Raw genomic sequence first — 17,266 nt, 5'->3', positions numbered from 1 at the left:
GTTCTTATTTCTCTTACTGTTTATAATCTCACAGGAATCCAGATAGACCTTTTCTTGTCATCCGTTCAACATCTGCTTCTCCGTATACTCACCATTGACTTCGTCAAGTCTCCCCGCATCTCTTCCCCCACTATGTCTTCAGCAACAGGATCGTTCTCAGCGCCCGCGCAGGTCCACGCATTCGATGGTCTCCTTTCTGATTTCGATGGCACAATTGTGGACTCGACCGATGGTATCTGCTCCCCGGTTTCAAGTGCTCATAAAATCAATTGGGACCAATGCTAACCATCCGGTATCAAACAGCGATTGTGAAGCACTGGCACCAGTGAGTCATAGACCTACCACAGCACGATCTCTGGGAGCAGAACCTCTGACATTAAATTTCCAGAATTGGCGACGAGCTCGGTGTCGACCCTAAGACTATCCTCGCGACCTCGCATGGTCGTCGCAGTATCGATACACTGCGTCTATATGACCAGACCAAGGCCAACTGGGACTGTAAGTCTACCAGGAATACCGAACACCGAAAATGGGCTACTCCATTCCGAAATAATCATAGGGTATAACACTGACAATCTCCCCCACATTACAGATGTCAATGAAATCGAAGGCCAGATCCCAAAACGATATGGCTCCGACGCCGTGGAGATCCCCGGCGGCCGCGACCTCCTCGCAGCCCTCGAGACTTCCGGTGCCAAATGGGGTGTTGTGACATCTGGCACGCGCCCTCTAGTCGACGGCTGGCTGAAAGCGCTCAACCTTCCGCATCCCAAGAACCTGGTGACAGCGATGGACGTGACGAACGGCAAGCCTGACCCGAGCTGCTACCTGCTAGGCCGGAAGCAGCTTGGCATCGAAGATTCAACCTCAATTGTCGTACTCGAGGACGCACCGTCTGGTATTAAGGCTGGTAAGGCTGCTGGGTTTAAGGTACTTGCGTTGACGACGACGCATTCGCTGCATCAGCTTCAGGAGGCTGGCGCAGATTGGATTGTGGAAGATCTGAGGAGCATTTCGATCAAGGCAGTTGTTGATGGCCAGGTGCAGATTGAAATCAGGAATGCGTATCAATAGATGGTCGTTGTCGTCTCGGTTTCGCCGATTCGCTACTGCATCGGCAGGGATGTGCTGTCGCATTCGCGCAACTGGTTTTTTGGAGTTTGATGCACAGCCTAAAGGTCTCATGGTTTTTTTAGGGTAGAATGTATTACATAGAGCCTAGATTGGTATATATCTTCATCTTGTTTTTGGACTTTTGTTGTCAACTTGGGTTGTTTTAGGTTGAGATGGAAGTGAGTTTTATCGAGCTACTGTTGTACGGAGTCAACTGACAAATACCCACTATTTGTTCGTATTTGCCTGAGAGGTGAGGATCTTAGCTGGTGATGCTGAGGGAGAGTACGCAGTGTCAACGTATGTTGTAGAGAGGGAACCCGACTTTTTGCTGGAGTCTTAGATTATGCAGCTGGTTGTAATACCCATTGGGTCTTCTGAGTAGGGCTGGATCCCCCGACTGCCATCACTAAGTTCTGAAGACCCTGAACCAATACAAAGATACGAAGTCCCCGAAACAGCTCAGGGTGTTCCCCGGGCGGGGATGTAATCGGACCAAGCAAGGTTCAAGGTGCAAGATAGAAAGTACGTATGCACAAGTTCCACATACAACCCACCATGTGCAGGTACGTTGAAGCAGGTATGAAATTTACCTCAGCTTTGCACATGAATCGGCGATGGTATTGTTGCTGCAGTACGGAGTATGGAATATAGGTCCGTTTAATGACAGTCGACAAGTCTCATAACAAGGATAATGGTGGCTTATCTAAACGATATGGCCGGCAAGGATCAAACCGTATACCTGTTGGCAGGGTAACTGGGCGCCTTAGACCACCATGGCGTGTGTGGCAGACACTTTCCGTGGGTATACATACTTCATCCTTGCAGCTCAAAGCCAGATTTCTTTGGCAGGGCGTCACAGCACACAAATGGAACTGCTACTCACATCTTATCCAATCATCCAGACAGGGCGGGCCGCGAACTACCGTTCATGCACGTTTGAGGCCTGGGTGGATCTGGAACCAGGCCGTGAGAACGGAAGTGCATGCCGGAAGAGGATGACTTCAGGTTTGGAAAAGATTCCTAATCTGCTCTTATTGGGACTGGGCGTTCAAGTGGCTGCAGCCAGCTCTTTCGGGGAAGGAGTTGTGTGCTCACGAGGGTATGGATACTTTTCCTTCCGGCAAGTCTGGAACTAGAGCATTGTGCCGATTTCATTGGTGGGCCAAATGGTTTGGGGGATGGACCCATCCTACTCCGTATTTAGATGGGAGACTTGGGGCGAGTACGAAGCTTCTCTCCAATGATGTCAAGAAGGCCACTCGACCGGTGAGAATGGCATGCAAGGGGGCTAGGACGTATCTTGTGGACGGGTCTAGAAGAAATGATGCTCGAATGCAGACTCCTGAATATCATCACAAGTGATTGAAGCAAGAAAGGCGATGTAGAACAGCTTTTGTTTTTTGGCTCCAATATGGAGGGGTTTCTCGTCCATGAACCCATTACGTCCCATTTGGTATGTCGACGTGTGATGACGGAGGGGTAAATGCAATCTCATCACGTACAGCGTGTTTTGCCCTCATGCACTTCCTTGATTCCGATCTGGACTACAGATGGGGATGCACCGGGTTGAAAGACATTGTCCAATCATGTTGCAGGCCGTTCCTCTGTGGAGGATGTCGCAGAGAGTCCCCTCCGATCTCGAGCACTAGGCCCACAGAAGTGACAAATAATGTCCAAGGTGATATGTAGGGTGCTCGATTTAGTTACGCACCGCCACAGTCCTCTCTGCGCCACAAGGGGGTCCCGAAGACAGGATCTATCACATTGACAGATCTGCAGAAAGCACAGCTCAGCCACCGGGCTTGTAGCTGACCGAAATACTCCGAGGCCCCTAAAATATCTTCAGTCAAGAAAACTACGCCACCATGAACAGGGGGTTTGAGAAGCGGGGTGGTTATGGGAGAGTTGAGGATCCGAGGATCCCCAATTGACAATCTATCAGAGTTTGAAGGTGGAGATTTAGTCTTGCTATCACATTGTCAAGGCCAGGGAATTGTGCCCTATTTGTTGCCCTATTTTTTGCAAGGTGGTTTACAGATCCGATAGTCGGATGGGTCAGGGGGATCCGTGCGAGAAGGTTACGGATCGACCCAGGGGTCAGGGCAGATCCCCCAAATTTTGACGGTGCTGTAATAGCCTCAATAGGTTATAAAGTACGAGTCTTGATGTATGGACTCCGTGTATTTAGTAGAAAGAGATCGGAAATTCTCGGGGGTAATATCAAACTGGCCCATGTCCACACTCGAATCTGGAGTCTCCTTTTTGAGCCTATGATGTACTACGTCTCCCCATCACCTTGGACCATGAGACTATGTGTGCGTGGGGCATGTTGTGCCAAGAGGAAAGTGAGTACGGAGTACAAATTCCAAAGTCACAAAGCCATCGGAAAACCCACCGGGTGTGATGTGCGCGATACGCGCCCAGATGCGCATGAAGCTTGAATCGGGATCCGGCATCTAGGTTCATATCTCGTCACTATCACGTTAGTTGCAGCATTTCTTCTCAACAGCCAAAGAGATCGTATACTCATGATACAAAGTTTGAGGGATCTAGCAGCCACGTTTACGGAGCACTCTCATATGATCTGCCTAGTCGATAGAGCTACCAGTCTCAAACAATGTCTGTGTACTCCGTACTATGGATCCTTTTTCCGAAACAATTCCTCTTTTTGGGGATCACTCCACTGCAGTCTACTGGTACATGTGACTGGCTCATCGAGCATGATAAACCCTGGATCACTAGGGCGTTGCCGGTTTTTTTGGGTCAGATCAAGCTACCAGATAGAGCAGTCGCGACAGTAGATCACCAAATTGGGCCACTCAATTGGGATGAGGTGCTACTGTGGCTTCCGGCTAGACCAAAGGTTCCACTAAGCCGGTTCATTGTTGCGTTATTCCAACTCTCCGGGTGTTATTTGCCATGTGCCGGGCCAGAGTTTGAGTTCCCTATGTTGCACACGATCCTGTCCCAATGAGAAGGCAGGCGGGTGATCTCTCCGCTTCATAGATTAGGATTTGGCCCTAGGTAAAAGATCTAAATAATTCACTGGCAATGGCTCTAAGCGGCCAAAATGAAAGCTTCCGAGATATCCGATAGCATGGAGTACTCTGTACAATGTACGATGTAGCTGTCTAACTACCGATCTAAGGGTGGGTTGAAACAATCTTGCGACAAAGAAAAGAGACCATAGCGCCAAGGGCAGTCTCCGGATGCCCGGGCAGTGATCATCTTTGGGTGCATGCGTTAAGGGGGTGGACAAGGTTGGGGCTGCAACCCTCGTGACTTGCTTGCATGGAGCGACTTATCTCAGGACGTTTAGCGCCCAGGGCCCAACCAGATCCCCGGGAAAGGACGAGATGGTGTCACATCAGGTATATGGGTTGGAGCCTGGAGCAAGCCAAATGACAGGGGTTACGAAAGATGCCCAAAGAGGGCGCCACATCCAAGGAAAGATAAAGAAAAAAGCTCGGCAGATCCTTGGGTGATCGACGGAGGATCTGTCGACTATTGATATTTAGTCTATCTTGGCTGAGCTGCCATGCGCCCGCACTAGTATGGATTTGTCCTAGTGGAAACCGAACACTGTTACAGGTAGCAGACAGTTGCTTCAGGAGTCAATAGTCTATTAAATGAATCTTTTACTCTGTACTCCGTACTCCGTACTCCGTAGATAGGGTCGACATCATCGTTCCCAATGACGATCCTCGAATCACACAAGCGTATTATACCGGAGGATTGCGTCCGATCGTCTGACCCAGAACGGGTTCCAGTCACCCGGTACAAGGGAAACATTACGACATGACCGGGATGGCTAATTAGGAAGGAAACGTGACTACCCAAAGCAGATTATGCAAGTCCTATCACCGTGTATACAGCATTAGATCTCTGTGACTGTATAGAGTCTGACTTACATAGCATACTCTGTAGGTACTCCGTACTCCGTGAAGCAATATACACTCGGTACTTGCCTTTCCAAATTAAATCTATAGTGGACATGATTTCCTTTGCAGCAACTGGGATCGGACATGACGCTAATGCAGGAACTGGATTTTTTGCGTTTGTAATTTACGAAGATGTTCCTCAAGCCCTGAAGAGACATTACACCGGGTGTATCACATTGTAAATTTACCGCGGGAGGGATCCGAACCAAACTCGGGCTCTCCACACCTGAACCCTGGGTCACCTTTGTTTATTCCGAAGCTTCCAACCTTGGAAACTATATGTATATCTGATCGTGATGTCAGCGCTGTATGGACAGGAACAAAGGTTCCTGATGAGAGCCAAGACCCTTGGACCTTCGTCTAGGTATTTCTTTCCTCTGTAGTCACACGTCCATGTTGAAATGAGTTCACGAGGGGAGTCCAGACGGGATCGGAATCATGGGCTAACTCTATTCTGGAACGAAAAATAAAATTGAAAAATAAAATAAAAATTCAATAAACAAAAAAAAAAGATACGTCGTAAAGAAGAAGAAGGGAATAAAATGAAATCAAAATGTGACTCTGATGCAGTCAGGCCGCCACCCCCTACCGAGCGGGCGGTAGCGCGACTCCACGGGCTAAAAAAGGATGAAATACGGTGGGGGGATAATTCGTACAATTTGTGTGGGTATTCTACGGAGTACTGGGATTCAGTAGACGATCACAGATCTGAATTGCTTTTCCTGTGACTTCCATCCTGTTAAATATATATTCACATATATATAGATATTTCATTTTTATTTATATCAAAGTACAAGCACCCGCAATCCAGGTACTTATAGTACATAAGTCTCATGTACCCAGTACACAGACCTCATCTGATTACCACCCGTTACTGAACAATACTCTATCATCCAATCATATCACCGAATTCGGCAACTCTGTACCGCGCTTTACCACCCGTCACCCCCGATCTTCCCCCAGCGCCTCCAAACCCCATTCTCTCTCTCTCTCTCTCTCTCTTCATCCTTTCTCTTTCTCTCCCACACAGTCTTTCCTTTACGCTTGAGTTCTTTGCTTTTTCTTTCGTTTCTTTTTCTATGCACACTCCTTTGGGTCCCTAACTCCCGAGTCTCTCCTTTAACATCGACGATTATCACAGGCTACAACTGCTCATTTCTTTTTCTTGAACGGATTGCCCGTACTGCCACTCTCTACATTTACAAAGTCCCTGTCTCCATCATATTGCAAATCTACTTCATGATATAGACATCATTCCCCGAAGCTGCCACTTTCTTGTGCAGTATCTCTATCCCCATCTCTCTCTCTCCCTCCCTCTCTTATCTCTCGCGCTTCTCCCGCAATTTTCCTATCTCCTATACCTACCTACTTTCCTCTTCGGATCACCATGAGCTATATCCACCCCTCATGGAGCTATCCGGGTCATCAGGGCATTCCAATGGACCAACACATGGCATATGACCCGTCCATGGTTCCTCCCCCAATGATGCACCCTATCGACGGCTATATGTACCCTCACCCACCAATGGAGATGATCGACTACTATCACCAACCGATTATGGATTACGACGAATACACAGAAAATCTGTCGCGACCACGATTGACCAAGGAACAAGTTGAGACCCTGGAGGCCCAGTTCCAGGCTCATCCGAAACCCAGCAGCAATGTCAAGCGTCAATTGGCGGCTCAAACCAATTTGAGTCTGCCTCGCGTTGCAGTATGTCAGAAAAGAGGGAATATCCTTGTCTGTCCAGAGAGCTAATTGACTACGCAGAATTGGTTCCAAAATCGTCGCGCAAAGGCCAAGCAACAGAAACGCCAGGAAGAATTTGAAAAGATGACCAAAGCGAAGGCCGAGGCTGAGGAGGCAGCTCGCCGGAAATCAGAGACTTTGGACCAACTGTCTGGATCTCGAAAGGGATCAATTGTCAAGGAGGAATCGGACAAGTGCGCTACTCCCAAGCAAACGCCTACCTCCACATCCAGTGGCCATGCCAAGACAGATTCCACATCCAGCCGTTCCAAGCACCACAAAACAAAGAGCGAGTCGGCAAGAGAGGCAACTTTTGCATCTCTGCAGAGAGCGCTGAATGCTGCTTGTGCTGCCCGAGATCGATTCGGTCGCCGGATCAACCCCCGAAGCAAGAACGATCATGTTGCCGAAGAAGAAGAGGAAGAAGAGGACGCAGTGTCCCCTGGCTCAATGCCACCACCGAAAACGGTCACACCAGCTAATGACCCTGGGAATCTTGCCAATATCAACTCTTCCTTTACGGGATGGTCTGGTATTAAAGAAGAATCAGTTTCGTGGGGATCAGGCGAGCACAATGAGAACATGGGATACAGCACATCAGACCAGACCTCGTATACCACTTGTCATCCATCAATGGCAGAGATGTCAAACTCTTCCCACTCTATGCAGAATCTGGACGTGTACTCGAACCACCTGCCCCCTCACAAGGAAGAGTGGTCTGAGGACAGGGAATCACGACACAATAGCGTGGTCTACAGCAACATGCAATATCCAATGTCCATGCAGGCACCAGATATTTCGGTCACACGTCGTGAGTCGTCTGATGCGATCACTGCCTCACTGGAGGGCATCGGAATCTGTACTACCGGCCAACCTGGGTTGTCTGAATCTCTCGATCGAGAAGCAACTTGCTGGAAGGAATCCGGGAAGGAGCTTGATCTTGCCGCCCGTCGCAAGCGCCCTCGCCCAGCTGCCATAGGCACCTCGGGAGCTCGCCCTTTGGCCAACTCGACCTCGATGTCCTCGCTCTCACCTACCGCTCGTATGCCTAGCTCCGGTATCGGCAACCCCATGAGACAATCCAAGTCCACCCAGAGCCTGAACTCCCGGTATGCCGGCGTGAGGAAGGCATCAGCTGCCCAGCGGTCTCCTCTCATATTCACTTTTGCGGATTCCGGGTCTATCAAGAAGGCCGAGAAGATGCTGCGACCCTCGATCTCAACTAATAGCCTAGCTCCACCGACCCCCTTGACTCCGCAAGACCTCCAGCATTTCATGCCTGCATCCCCCACGGAAAGCAACTACTGCTTGTCCGCCCACTCGACAGCCCACTTCTTCCCCACCTCTCAGCCCATGCAGGTCAACATGGCATCACCTCCTACCACGCCAATGGATATCTACTCCCCCTTCGCTTATCAAAATGTGGCCCCGCCCATGTCGGCCCCAGCTCATGTCTCTTCCTTCCCTGAATATATCACATGTGACTCGATCCCCATGCCAGCCCGTAGCTGGGCCGATACCGCTTCCATCTCTTCGCCCGAGTACCCGGCTGGTCTCCAGGTGCCGCATTCAACCACCGTCTCGCCCATGGGCTATAACGCGACCACTGACCACACCGGACAGGCTTTCGGCATGGAGTCGGTCTCAGGCTCCCCGTCTCTGATCTACTCGATCGAAGATACCGAAATGCCAGGTTCTGCTGAGCTTGCGGAAAGGAAGCGGACCGAATTTATGATGCACGAATTCCCAGAGCATGATGTCGGCTTTGGTAGCCACCACTTGTCATCAATGCAGAAGCCGAAAGCCTACACGTTCGCGAACAACACGACGCCAAGTAACTACCCTTCCTAAGGGAAGGTCCCTCGACCTCTCCCTTACTATGGATATATGAGAAATACGCGACAGCTTTCGGTGTGTTTGGTCTGGGGCGAGTTCACTACGCAAAATTTCCATTTTCACCTTCGCTTTCTTACACTTTCCCTCGTGGGAGATGTCTACCTCTCCGTGCGCGGAGAAGCACTGTCACTTTATGCCTTCTATATATCATTTTCTTTTCGTGTCTCTTTATTTGGGGTGTTTTCACCGGGATTTTACATATTTGGAGCATTCCTTGCATGTTGTTTATTGGCCTGGGATTGTTTTTGTTATTTTTTGTGTCTGATAGGACCTTTTAATTTCTACCGAGCTTCCTCATGGGGACTTCGAGACCTTTTTACCTTCTTGCTTTTGATCTTTGGCCTCTTTTTTTTATTCCTGTTGGAAGCAGGATTTGTGGATTGGATTTAAGCTTGGGTTTGCATATGGCTTTGGCAGGATTTTGGTTTCGATATTCACACATTTTCCACGATACATACATTTACGTATCTATATCTTATATATCTCTCAATCAAAAAGGAAGGTTATCTCTTATGTTTTGGACATCTGGAGTAATTACCGGAATTGAAGGATATTGGTGATTATCTCCGGTTTTCAGTACTTTGCCCTTTTTAGTTTTTTTTTCTATGGAGTCCAAAGAATATCGTGCAATAGAGATGATGTTCATCTCGCACGTGGCTCTGGACGATAGGATGTCATCGAAGCCGAAAAGCGCCACTGGAATCCACCTGGATTACTCCGTAGGATAAACTACTCCGCCATACCACGTGCGCTACAGTCCAAAGATATAAAAGAAATTCGTCCATCTCATCTTGAGGGGGAAAAACAAAGCTTTGGAAACATTGACATTGAAACCCGCGCATCTCCGATGAGACTCTCCACCCTTAGTTCCGCCCTTGTGGGCCTGGCTGTCGCGCAAGCATCGACTATCAAGTACTCTGTAGTGCCAGGCTACTTTCTGCAGGATGAGGAGTCAACTGATCCCTCTAAATTCGACTATGTAAGCGCAAACTCCAACTCGTGATAATTCCAAACCCATATCTTCCTCCCTTGACTCATGGCTTCAGTCCACTAACTTGTTCAGACAGCGGAGAACTTCGGCCTGATCGGCCGCGCATATCCTGCAGACAAGAAGCTCAGAAAACCCAAGTCTATGACCCAATGGGAGCGCTTCTACAACCAGGTCAGCAATTTGAATGATCGTTCCCCGCCACACGTCGAGTACAAGGTCCTATTCCTTGGTCGACACGGTGAAGGGTATCACAATGCCGCCGAGTCTTACTATGGAACACCGGCATGGAATGTAAGTCCCTTCCTTCCTTCCATCATAACCCCACACCAAGACCCAATCTAACCACCTCCACTCAGTGCTACTGGTCCGAACTCAGCGGCAACGGTACATCAACCTGGGCAGATGCCGCCCTCACACCCGAAGGTGCCTCCCAAGCCCTCAAGGCAAACGCCTTCTGGCAAAAGGAGATAAATGAGCAACGAATTCACACACCAGACCTCTACTACGTCAGCCCAATGACACGCACCCTGCAAACCGCCAACTTGACTTTCACGGGCCTGGACCTACCAAAACACAGCGCGCACTTCAACCCGACTATCAAGGAACTCTTCCGTGAATCAATCAGTGTCCACACCTGCGACCACCGTCGTAGCCGCAGCTACATCCACTCACTGTTCCCGCACTGGCGTATTGAGCACGGGTTCAGCGAGGAGGATGAGCTGTGGAACGGTGTGACGGGTGAATCTAGTGGTGCGCAGGATATTAGAAGTACCCAGGCATTAGGGGATGTTTTCTTTTCTTCGTCTAAGAAGAAGTCATTTGTGTCTATTACCTCGCATTCGGGTGAGATCTCATCGCTTCTGAGGGTTGTTGGACATCGGACTTTCAAGTTGAGCACTGGTGCTGTTATTCCGGTGTTGGTTAAGGCTGAGAAACTTCATGGTAAGGCGTCGGTTACTTCTGTGCCTTGGGATTTGACGCCGCATTGTACGGAACCGCCGGTTACGTCGGTCACGGCTTGTGTTTGTCCTTCCAGTGCGGTGCCGGTTACGACGCCTTTGGCTACGGGGTTTTAAAGTGACTTTGTATAGCTGAGTTGAGGATAGTGATTTCAACACTATTCAGGGAAGAGAAGTATGTATAATACAATAGTGATCTGATGCCTCTGTCTTTCCAAGGTCAATTATGTAGATTAGTACAGTAACCTGGCCCATCTGGCTACGATGGTACAAGAGACGTTATATCCATGTTTACTCTAGAAAATCTTGGTGTCCTGCCTTTAGGATATCCATCCTTTCTGCCTTCTCGCCCTGCCCTGATACTGGTAAACAGTCCGTCCAGCAAGGATATTACCTAAATATCTTCACGCGAAAGATCAAGTTCAAAAAAGAGCAAAAAAGAATCGTCCCCGGGAAGGCTTGAACTTCCAACCTCCCGATTAACAGTCGGACGCGCTAACCAATTGCGCCACGGAGACTTGATTGTGGCAAAGGTTGGTGGAGTTGGCATGGTGGAGACGAAGAGTTTTGCGGAACTATGTCACGTGTGTAGTCTTCTATATCATTGGGAGAGGATGGAATGGAAGAGGAACTTTGAATAGGGTGTTTACGATGATTACAGGTCAATAACAAGATATTGGCAGGATGTAAGAAGAATGTAGGAAGGACACTGGAAGGGTAAACACAATGAAGAGTGTACATAAGTACAAGGTGAATGATGCTTTGAAAGTCTCTAAAACGAGGTCCCTTCTCTATATATGCATCATTATAATCGACCAAATGTCATTAAATGTCTCACCTTCAAAGCAATGGCTTTGTTTGATGTACGTGTTCTCCTAGAAGGTATAGATGAGATCATACAGCACCGTGGACATTATATAGAGTCAAACTTGTCTCAGGAACAATAGCAATTCCGTGGAGCTCCATGAGGCTCCGGACTCCGGATGCTTCTTTGTTATGCTTCGCTATGATTGGTTGCTGGCTTCCAAGGAAGGTTATGTCGTATAATATCCCTGGATGGATGCATGTACAGGAGAGGGAGTGTTTATATTGCTTGTCCTGTCTTCTTAACTTCACTACTTATACTTTGAGATAGCATCCTCTTGACCTCTTCTACCGCCTTTCTCTCCGCCTCCTGTTCTACTCACCTACATGATGGCATTTGTGCTCAAAGGTCACCAGGCTTGGTTAAACGGCACTTGCCTGCCTTAGACTCAGGCTGGGAACGAGCTGTTGCCATAAGCTTTCGTCCACCAAAACAAAACAAGACTGTTCTGTTTTCTCTACTGAACCCACCTCTTAGGAAATCTTGGTATCACTTTGATAGTATTGCGTTCATTCCTGGATCTTCTCGGAATAAACAACAGCAATGGATCCCTCGGAGGCTCAAAGCCCCCCCTCAGTACAGCTAGGTACGACGGCCTTGAACAGCGCTCGCTCAGTACGGCAGGATGCAGTGGCCTTGGTTGCCTCGTCTTCAGTGCAGCAGGCTTCAATGACCATGAACAGTCCCACTGTTCAGTCTGCCCCCTCTGATGCTCCTACTGAACCTTCCCCTGGCCAATCTCACTACATCTCTCTGTTTGGAGGCTCCTCCCCTCCTGAAACTCCTCGCTTGGGTGGAAGTCCCTATTTTGCCGCGGGTCTTGCCAGTACGCCTTCCACACTCGAGAGGCACAGCTTTGGCAATTTGGATCGTTCTTCGTCGGCACATAGTGATGAGACCCAGTCCGGTCAAGTTTCTGGCAATCTTCTGTACTTTGCACGAGAGCCATCACTGCCGTATGAACTTTGGGAAGCAGTAAGTATTACACTTGGTCAAATAATTGGAGCCTATGACCTGTTCAACCAGCTCACTTGGTATTAGATCTTCTACGCAACGCTATCTAGTGACTCGCGTGAGGAAAATGACTTCGAATACGGTGATATCTTCGAGAATCCAGCAACCAAGAAGACTCTCTCGACCTTCAGACTGGTGAACCGGATCTGGAACAGCATTGCGAGTCCTCTCATGTTTCGATGCCTCCAGGCCGTTGTCGGATACTCTGCTGGTCAACCTCTTGACAGCATCCTCAAGATTTCCGCAAGCCCATATGCCATTTACGTACGCGACGTGCGTTTTGGCTTCGTGGGAGCATGGCTGCCTGGGCTGGATTATGATCGATACATCGATGACTTGGCCTCGGGGGCTCTTCCTATTCTGGTCAGTCGCTTCCCAAATATTCAAACCTTGCGGATGCAATCACCCTCCGTTGTGGATACATTCAGTGAAGATGGACAAATCAAGCCCCCGATGCTTGCCAAGATGACAAACGCTCTTGTCCATACTCTACGCTTTGTACCTGTCCCGAAACTGAGATGTCTGCATTTTTCTTTGCCAACCACCGCGGAATTTGCTCGTTTCTTTGAGTTGAACAGTTACGCGACGGACTTCACCAAGGTTTTCGCGCAGATCGAGGAATTGCATATCAACATCAATGACAACACCGGCCCTGATGGCAGACGAGACCCGAAATGGCCTCGCTCAATGGTCAAGGCAAAGTATCCGCTCGATCGGTTTGCTCCATATCTCGTTCAGCTGATTTCTTACGCAAAAAAGATCCAAGTCCTTACCTTGAATGCCCAGACCTGGTTCGACGTGTCTGATCTGGAACCGGAAAACCTCAGTGAATTGAAGTCTTTCCGACTTGAAGGCGTGCGAATCAGAGACGAGACTCTCAGGAATATCTTCCACCAGGCTCGAAACACGCTGCTTCGCATTGAATTGGTCCACGTTCGACTCATGACTGGTACTTGGGAAAAGGTCTTCGGTTCCCCAATTCTTGCTCCTTGGCACCTCATTTGGCTTCGTATTGATGGATGTGGATACTCGATGATGGGTACTAGTGCTCATCACGTTGGTTTTTCGTTCACCCACTTCCCAACTGCACTCTGGACTCTCCATGGCCGGGATTGGTTGGCCCTCACGCGGTGGAGATCAGTGGTGAATGCAAACCGTCTTGTTAAAGGACTGCGTACGTGTCCGCACAGCCATTTCCCTGCTGTGGCTGCCCTAATCCATAATCCCTAATTGGGATACGTTGTGGGCAGGATTTACAGAACAAAGAGGTTACGGGGGAGGCTATCATGATTTGTGACTGCTGTTCTTCATTTCCGGGCTCACTAGTGGGGATGACCTTTCTTTTGGTTTCCCCTTAGGACATTCCTCTGCCAACTGATCAGTTTTCCTGATTTACCTGGTCGTCTAGATCTCCAGGATTTCATGTATGTAATGATTTTCTCTTGATTCTACGTCTGGTCGTCTTGATCTCCAGACATAGCATATGTAGTTTTCTTTTTTGCTCTTTTCCCCCCTTCCATTTTTGATGGTGAGTTCTGTAGGTGGGTTGATAGGATTGCGGTATCATAGTATCGTGATTCAGCGTACGGCTATGTAAAACTGCGAGTAACAGGAGCTAGTCAATCATTGAGCCATTGACTCGGTATGTGATTGGTTATTTGCATCGATGACTAGTTCTGCGGTGGCTTATGTCCTGCAAATTCACTGCATGACCAGAGCAGAGGGTATGACTACAGAGATTCAGACTCGAGCAAACTCTCTCATTTCCCAGTCTTGTATTTTTGCTTTATGTATTATTAATGTCACTGGTCTTTCATCAAATAAGTCTCCGTGGCGCAATTGGTTAGCGCGTCCGACTGTTAATCGGGAGGTTGGAAGTTCAAGCCTTCCCGGGGACGTTTGTTTTTTGTTTTTTTCTCAATTAATTTTTCTTCCTTTCCAAAGCATTCTCTGCTATGTCTTTTGGCTTGCTTTTTTTTTTTTTTCGTCTTGTCTGCGAAGTAATGTAGGGTGAGGTTGATTTAAACATTAAACTTTAATGTATGTAGTACATTACCTAGGTAGGTGTAGATGTTCAACCCCTTTCTTTATCAGACACTGCATTAAAGGTTCTACTTCGGTCGAGTTAGAAATCAAGTGTTGTTTACACTCGGGTTATGTCTAGGAGGGAAAATGAGATACTCCAAATACTACTTCCCTTGATACTGGCACGCTTGACCACGGGACACTGAATACAGGGAGACTGATTGACCGCCACGCCATCCACGACTATGATCTTGTAATACCAAATTATTCCCACTTTGTATGTGATAGGCTATTTCTGTGTTACTGGCTTATTTTGTCGCATGGGTAGGTCTTGTGGGCACCAGCAACCGGGTGCAGCGATACTGATTTGGTGTTAGGCTGTGCATACGAGAGTGCGTAATTGGTGTTCATACATTACTCGGGGCATGACATGATATATATCAGTCTTAGTTGACTTACTTAATCGATACTTATCGTTCCCTCTTCCCTGCCACCTTCCAATGTCTTCCAGGACAGCACCCCTCTGTTGCTCAGGTCGAGGTGAACCTTGAATTTGTCTTCCCTAACGTGCCTGATTGTTGGGGAGAGCTCAAATTCTAGATCAATGACAATGTTGCGTCAGGTCGGTAGGTTTTGGAGTCTATTTATCACTGTACCTACATACTCTCGCTGGTCTTGATACTAGAAGACCTGCGATAACGCGGGGGCGTACTGAAGGTAGGTACACCGATGCACGGCTTCATCTGGCCATATCTGGGCGGGTATACAATCGATTGTTCACCTGGGGTACGAGTGTGGCCACCACACAATACCAAAATACCAAAAGATGGAATCATTCACGGGGAATATGGGATAATTCGTCTCATAGCTTATTCCTTTGGTGGGTTCTTGAGCTACATCCGTGTGACTGGGACGTGATGCCACAGCGTAAGTAGTAAGAGCTATGTTGAAGAGGTTTAATTTGCATTTCGCCTGTTTTTCGGTTCAATTTCATGTAAATTTTCTCTGCGGCTCGGCCAAAACTGTCGGGAATCTGACTGAAACTTGCGGATTCATCGCATATAAAATAATTTGAGACGTGAAATCAGGTCGAGTGGTACTCGGACAGGTCACTTTTGATCTCCTGGGGAGAATGCTAGAAGTACCCTTCTAATTAGTTGGCTCTTGCTCTGCCTTCGTGTTTTACTTGGCTGAGTATTGACATATTTACTGGTGTATTGTATAGGTGCGACTCCGGTGTGCGTGTGCTATACTTGGTGGCTGTTTGAGTGGTTGTAGCGTTTGAGACCATCGGTCCCCTTTTGTATTGTGGCGTGGGAATCTGCTATCCCCCCACTGGTGGTGTATATTGCCTCTCCTCTTTCGGGGCTGTGTGTGTAGGGGCTGGTAATACAAAGTATGAGCTACACGGTAACGCCATTACATATATATATCTTCACATGGATAATGCCAGTTCAAAAACATACCTATTTAACACCCCTGTCCCGCTTGAAAATAGAGAAATATATATAGCTTCTAAAGAATTCAAAGTATTCAATCACTGCTTAAGAGAGGATGAATCATATGCACGACCATATCGTGATATTTAAGACTGTTAGGATATTTAAGAGCAAGTTAGATTATGATTACAAAAACTACAAGGCCTTTCATCAAATAGGTCTCCGTGGCGCAATTGGTTAGCGCGTCCGACTGTTAATCGGGAGGTTGGAAGTTCAAGCCTTCCCGGGGACGTTTGTTTTTTCTTTTTTTTTTTGCCCTATCCCATAATAAATAAACACAAGGAGAACAATTCTAGTCTGCTTACGTATATCAAAACAACCGGCACCAAAGACATGATTAACACAAGAAGGATGGAAGGATGAAAACAATTCGTGACTAAAGCAAAAACTATCTGGAATTCTTTTGTACAAAAGGAATAACCATCAAACTGTCTATCAACCCCATAACCACAATGAAAGCCGCGACGGTTTGAAACCAGCAAGCACCATGTATTTATGGGAGAAATATAAGATGACGTTCATGTAATGAACTCCCCGAAGAAATGAAGCATAGAGAGTAGCAGTGGAAACTAAACAGGGAAGAGAAACTGTCGGTTGAAAGACACACAATGTAAAAACAACAAGAACGAAGCCCTGAAGCATTGGTACAGAACAGAGGCAAGAAAACCAGGATTAAAACCAAGAAACAGATACATAGGGTCATTGCAAGTGAACAAGTATCACACATTTCTTCCAACGACCAAGAGATGACCGGGCATCTCGGGCAAGGCACAAGAAAACTAGACCGTGTACAGCGATTCACCCTCTATTGACCATGTATAAGAAAATGGAGGAAACAAAAACATACATATTCATAATCCTGTAACACATTGTCCAAAGTAGCAGAGTGAACGCCGAGCATCAAGAACCAACGCCAGTAATGAAACCATAAATGAAATAATAATAAAAAAAAAAAAAAAGAAAAGAAACAGGTACCTCGACTAAGTACAACTCAACAAAGGGTATAGAAAGGTTGGCCCAGATTAACATTGAACGAACATCCTTCGCCATAGGATGTAGTGAAGAATGTAGTGTAACACTGGAATATCAGAAAAGGAGAATATTTCAGGTGTGAATGAAACCATGTGGTTAAAGAAAAGGGGGGGAAAAAACAAATCACGCCTCAGATAAATGTGTAAAAGCTAATAAACAAACGCCAATCTACATA

The 17,266-nt window shown here is 47.6% G+C and overlaps 5 protein-coding genes across 5 annotated transcripts; all 5 read left to right on the top strand.

Moving 5' to 3' along the window:
- Positions 1–132: 132 nt before the first annotated feature.
- On the top strand, positions 133–1,074 carry N7500_008393 (HAD family hydrolase; the record flags this gene model as incomplete). Its single annotated transcript, XM_056679537.1, has 4 exons — positions 133–232; positions 304–325; positions 389–498; positions 593–1,074. The coding sequence occupies 4 exons, from the start codon at positions 133–135 to the stop codon at positions 1,072–1,074; spliced, it is 714 nt and encodes a 237-aa protein (XP_056529909.1).
- An 815-nt stretch (positions 1,075–1,889) lies between these two features.
- N7500_008392 (uncharacterized protein) lies at positions 1,890–2,252 on the top strand (the record flags this gene model as incomplete). Its single annotated transcript, XM_056679536.1, has 1 exon — positions 1,890–2,252. One exon carries the CDS (start codon positions 1,890–1,892, stop codon positions 2,250–2,252), a length of 363 nt encoding a protein of 120 aa, XP_056529908.1.
- Positions 2,253–6,444: 4,192 nt separating this feature from the next.
- N7500_008391 (homeobox domain-containing protein) lies at positions 6,445–8,661 on the top strand (the record flags this gene model as incomplete). Its single annotated transcript, XM_056679535.1, has 2 exons — positions 6,445–6,774; positions 6,832–8,661. The coding sequence occupies 2 exons, from the start codon at positions 6,445–6,447 to the stop codon at positions 8,659–8,661; spliced, it is 2,160 nt and encodes a 719-aa protein (XP_056529907.1).
- An 892-nt stretch (positions 8,662–9,553) lies between these two features.
- On the top strand, positions 9,554–10,773 carry N7500_008390 (phosphoglycerate mutase family protein; the record flags this gene model as incomplete). The annotated part of the gene is made up of 3 exons (XM_056679534.1): positions 9,554–9,685; positions 9,770–9,988; positions 10,054–10,773. The coding sequence occupies 3 exons, from the start codon at positions 9,554–9,556 to the stop codon at positions 10,771–10,773; spliced, it is 1,071 nt and encodes a 356-aa protein (XP_056529906.1).
- Positions 10,774–12,064: 1,291 nt separating this feature from the next.
- On the top strand, positions 12,065–13,765 carry N7500_008389 (uncharacterized protein; the record flags this gene model as incomplete). The annotated part of the gene is made up of 2 exons (XM_056679533.1): positions 12,065–12,496; positions 12,563–13,765. The coding sequence occupies 2 exons, from the start codon at positions 12,065–12,067 to the stop codon at positions 13,763–13,765; spliced, it is 1,635 nt and encodes a 544-aa protein (XP_056529905.1).
- Positions 13,766–17,266: the final 3,501 nt, after the last annotated feature.

This window comes from Penicillium coprophilum, assembly GCF_028826855.1.
Source record: "Penicillium coprophilum strain IBT 35676 chromosome Unknown utg000005l_segment0_segment0, whole genome shotgun sequence".
Taxonomy (NCBI): domain Eukaryota; kingdom Fungi; phylum Ascomycota; class Eurotiomycetes; order Eurotiales; family Aspergillaceae; genus Penicillium; species Penicillium coprophilum.
The sequence above is the reverse complement of the archived record's forward strand: the minus strand, read 5'-3'. Positions and strand labels throughout refer to the sequence as shown.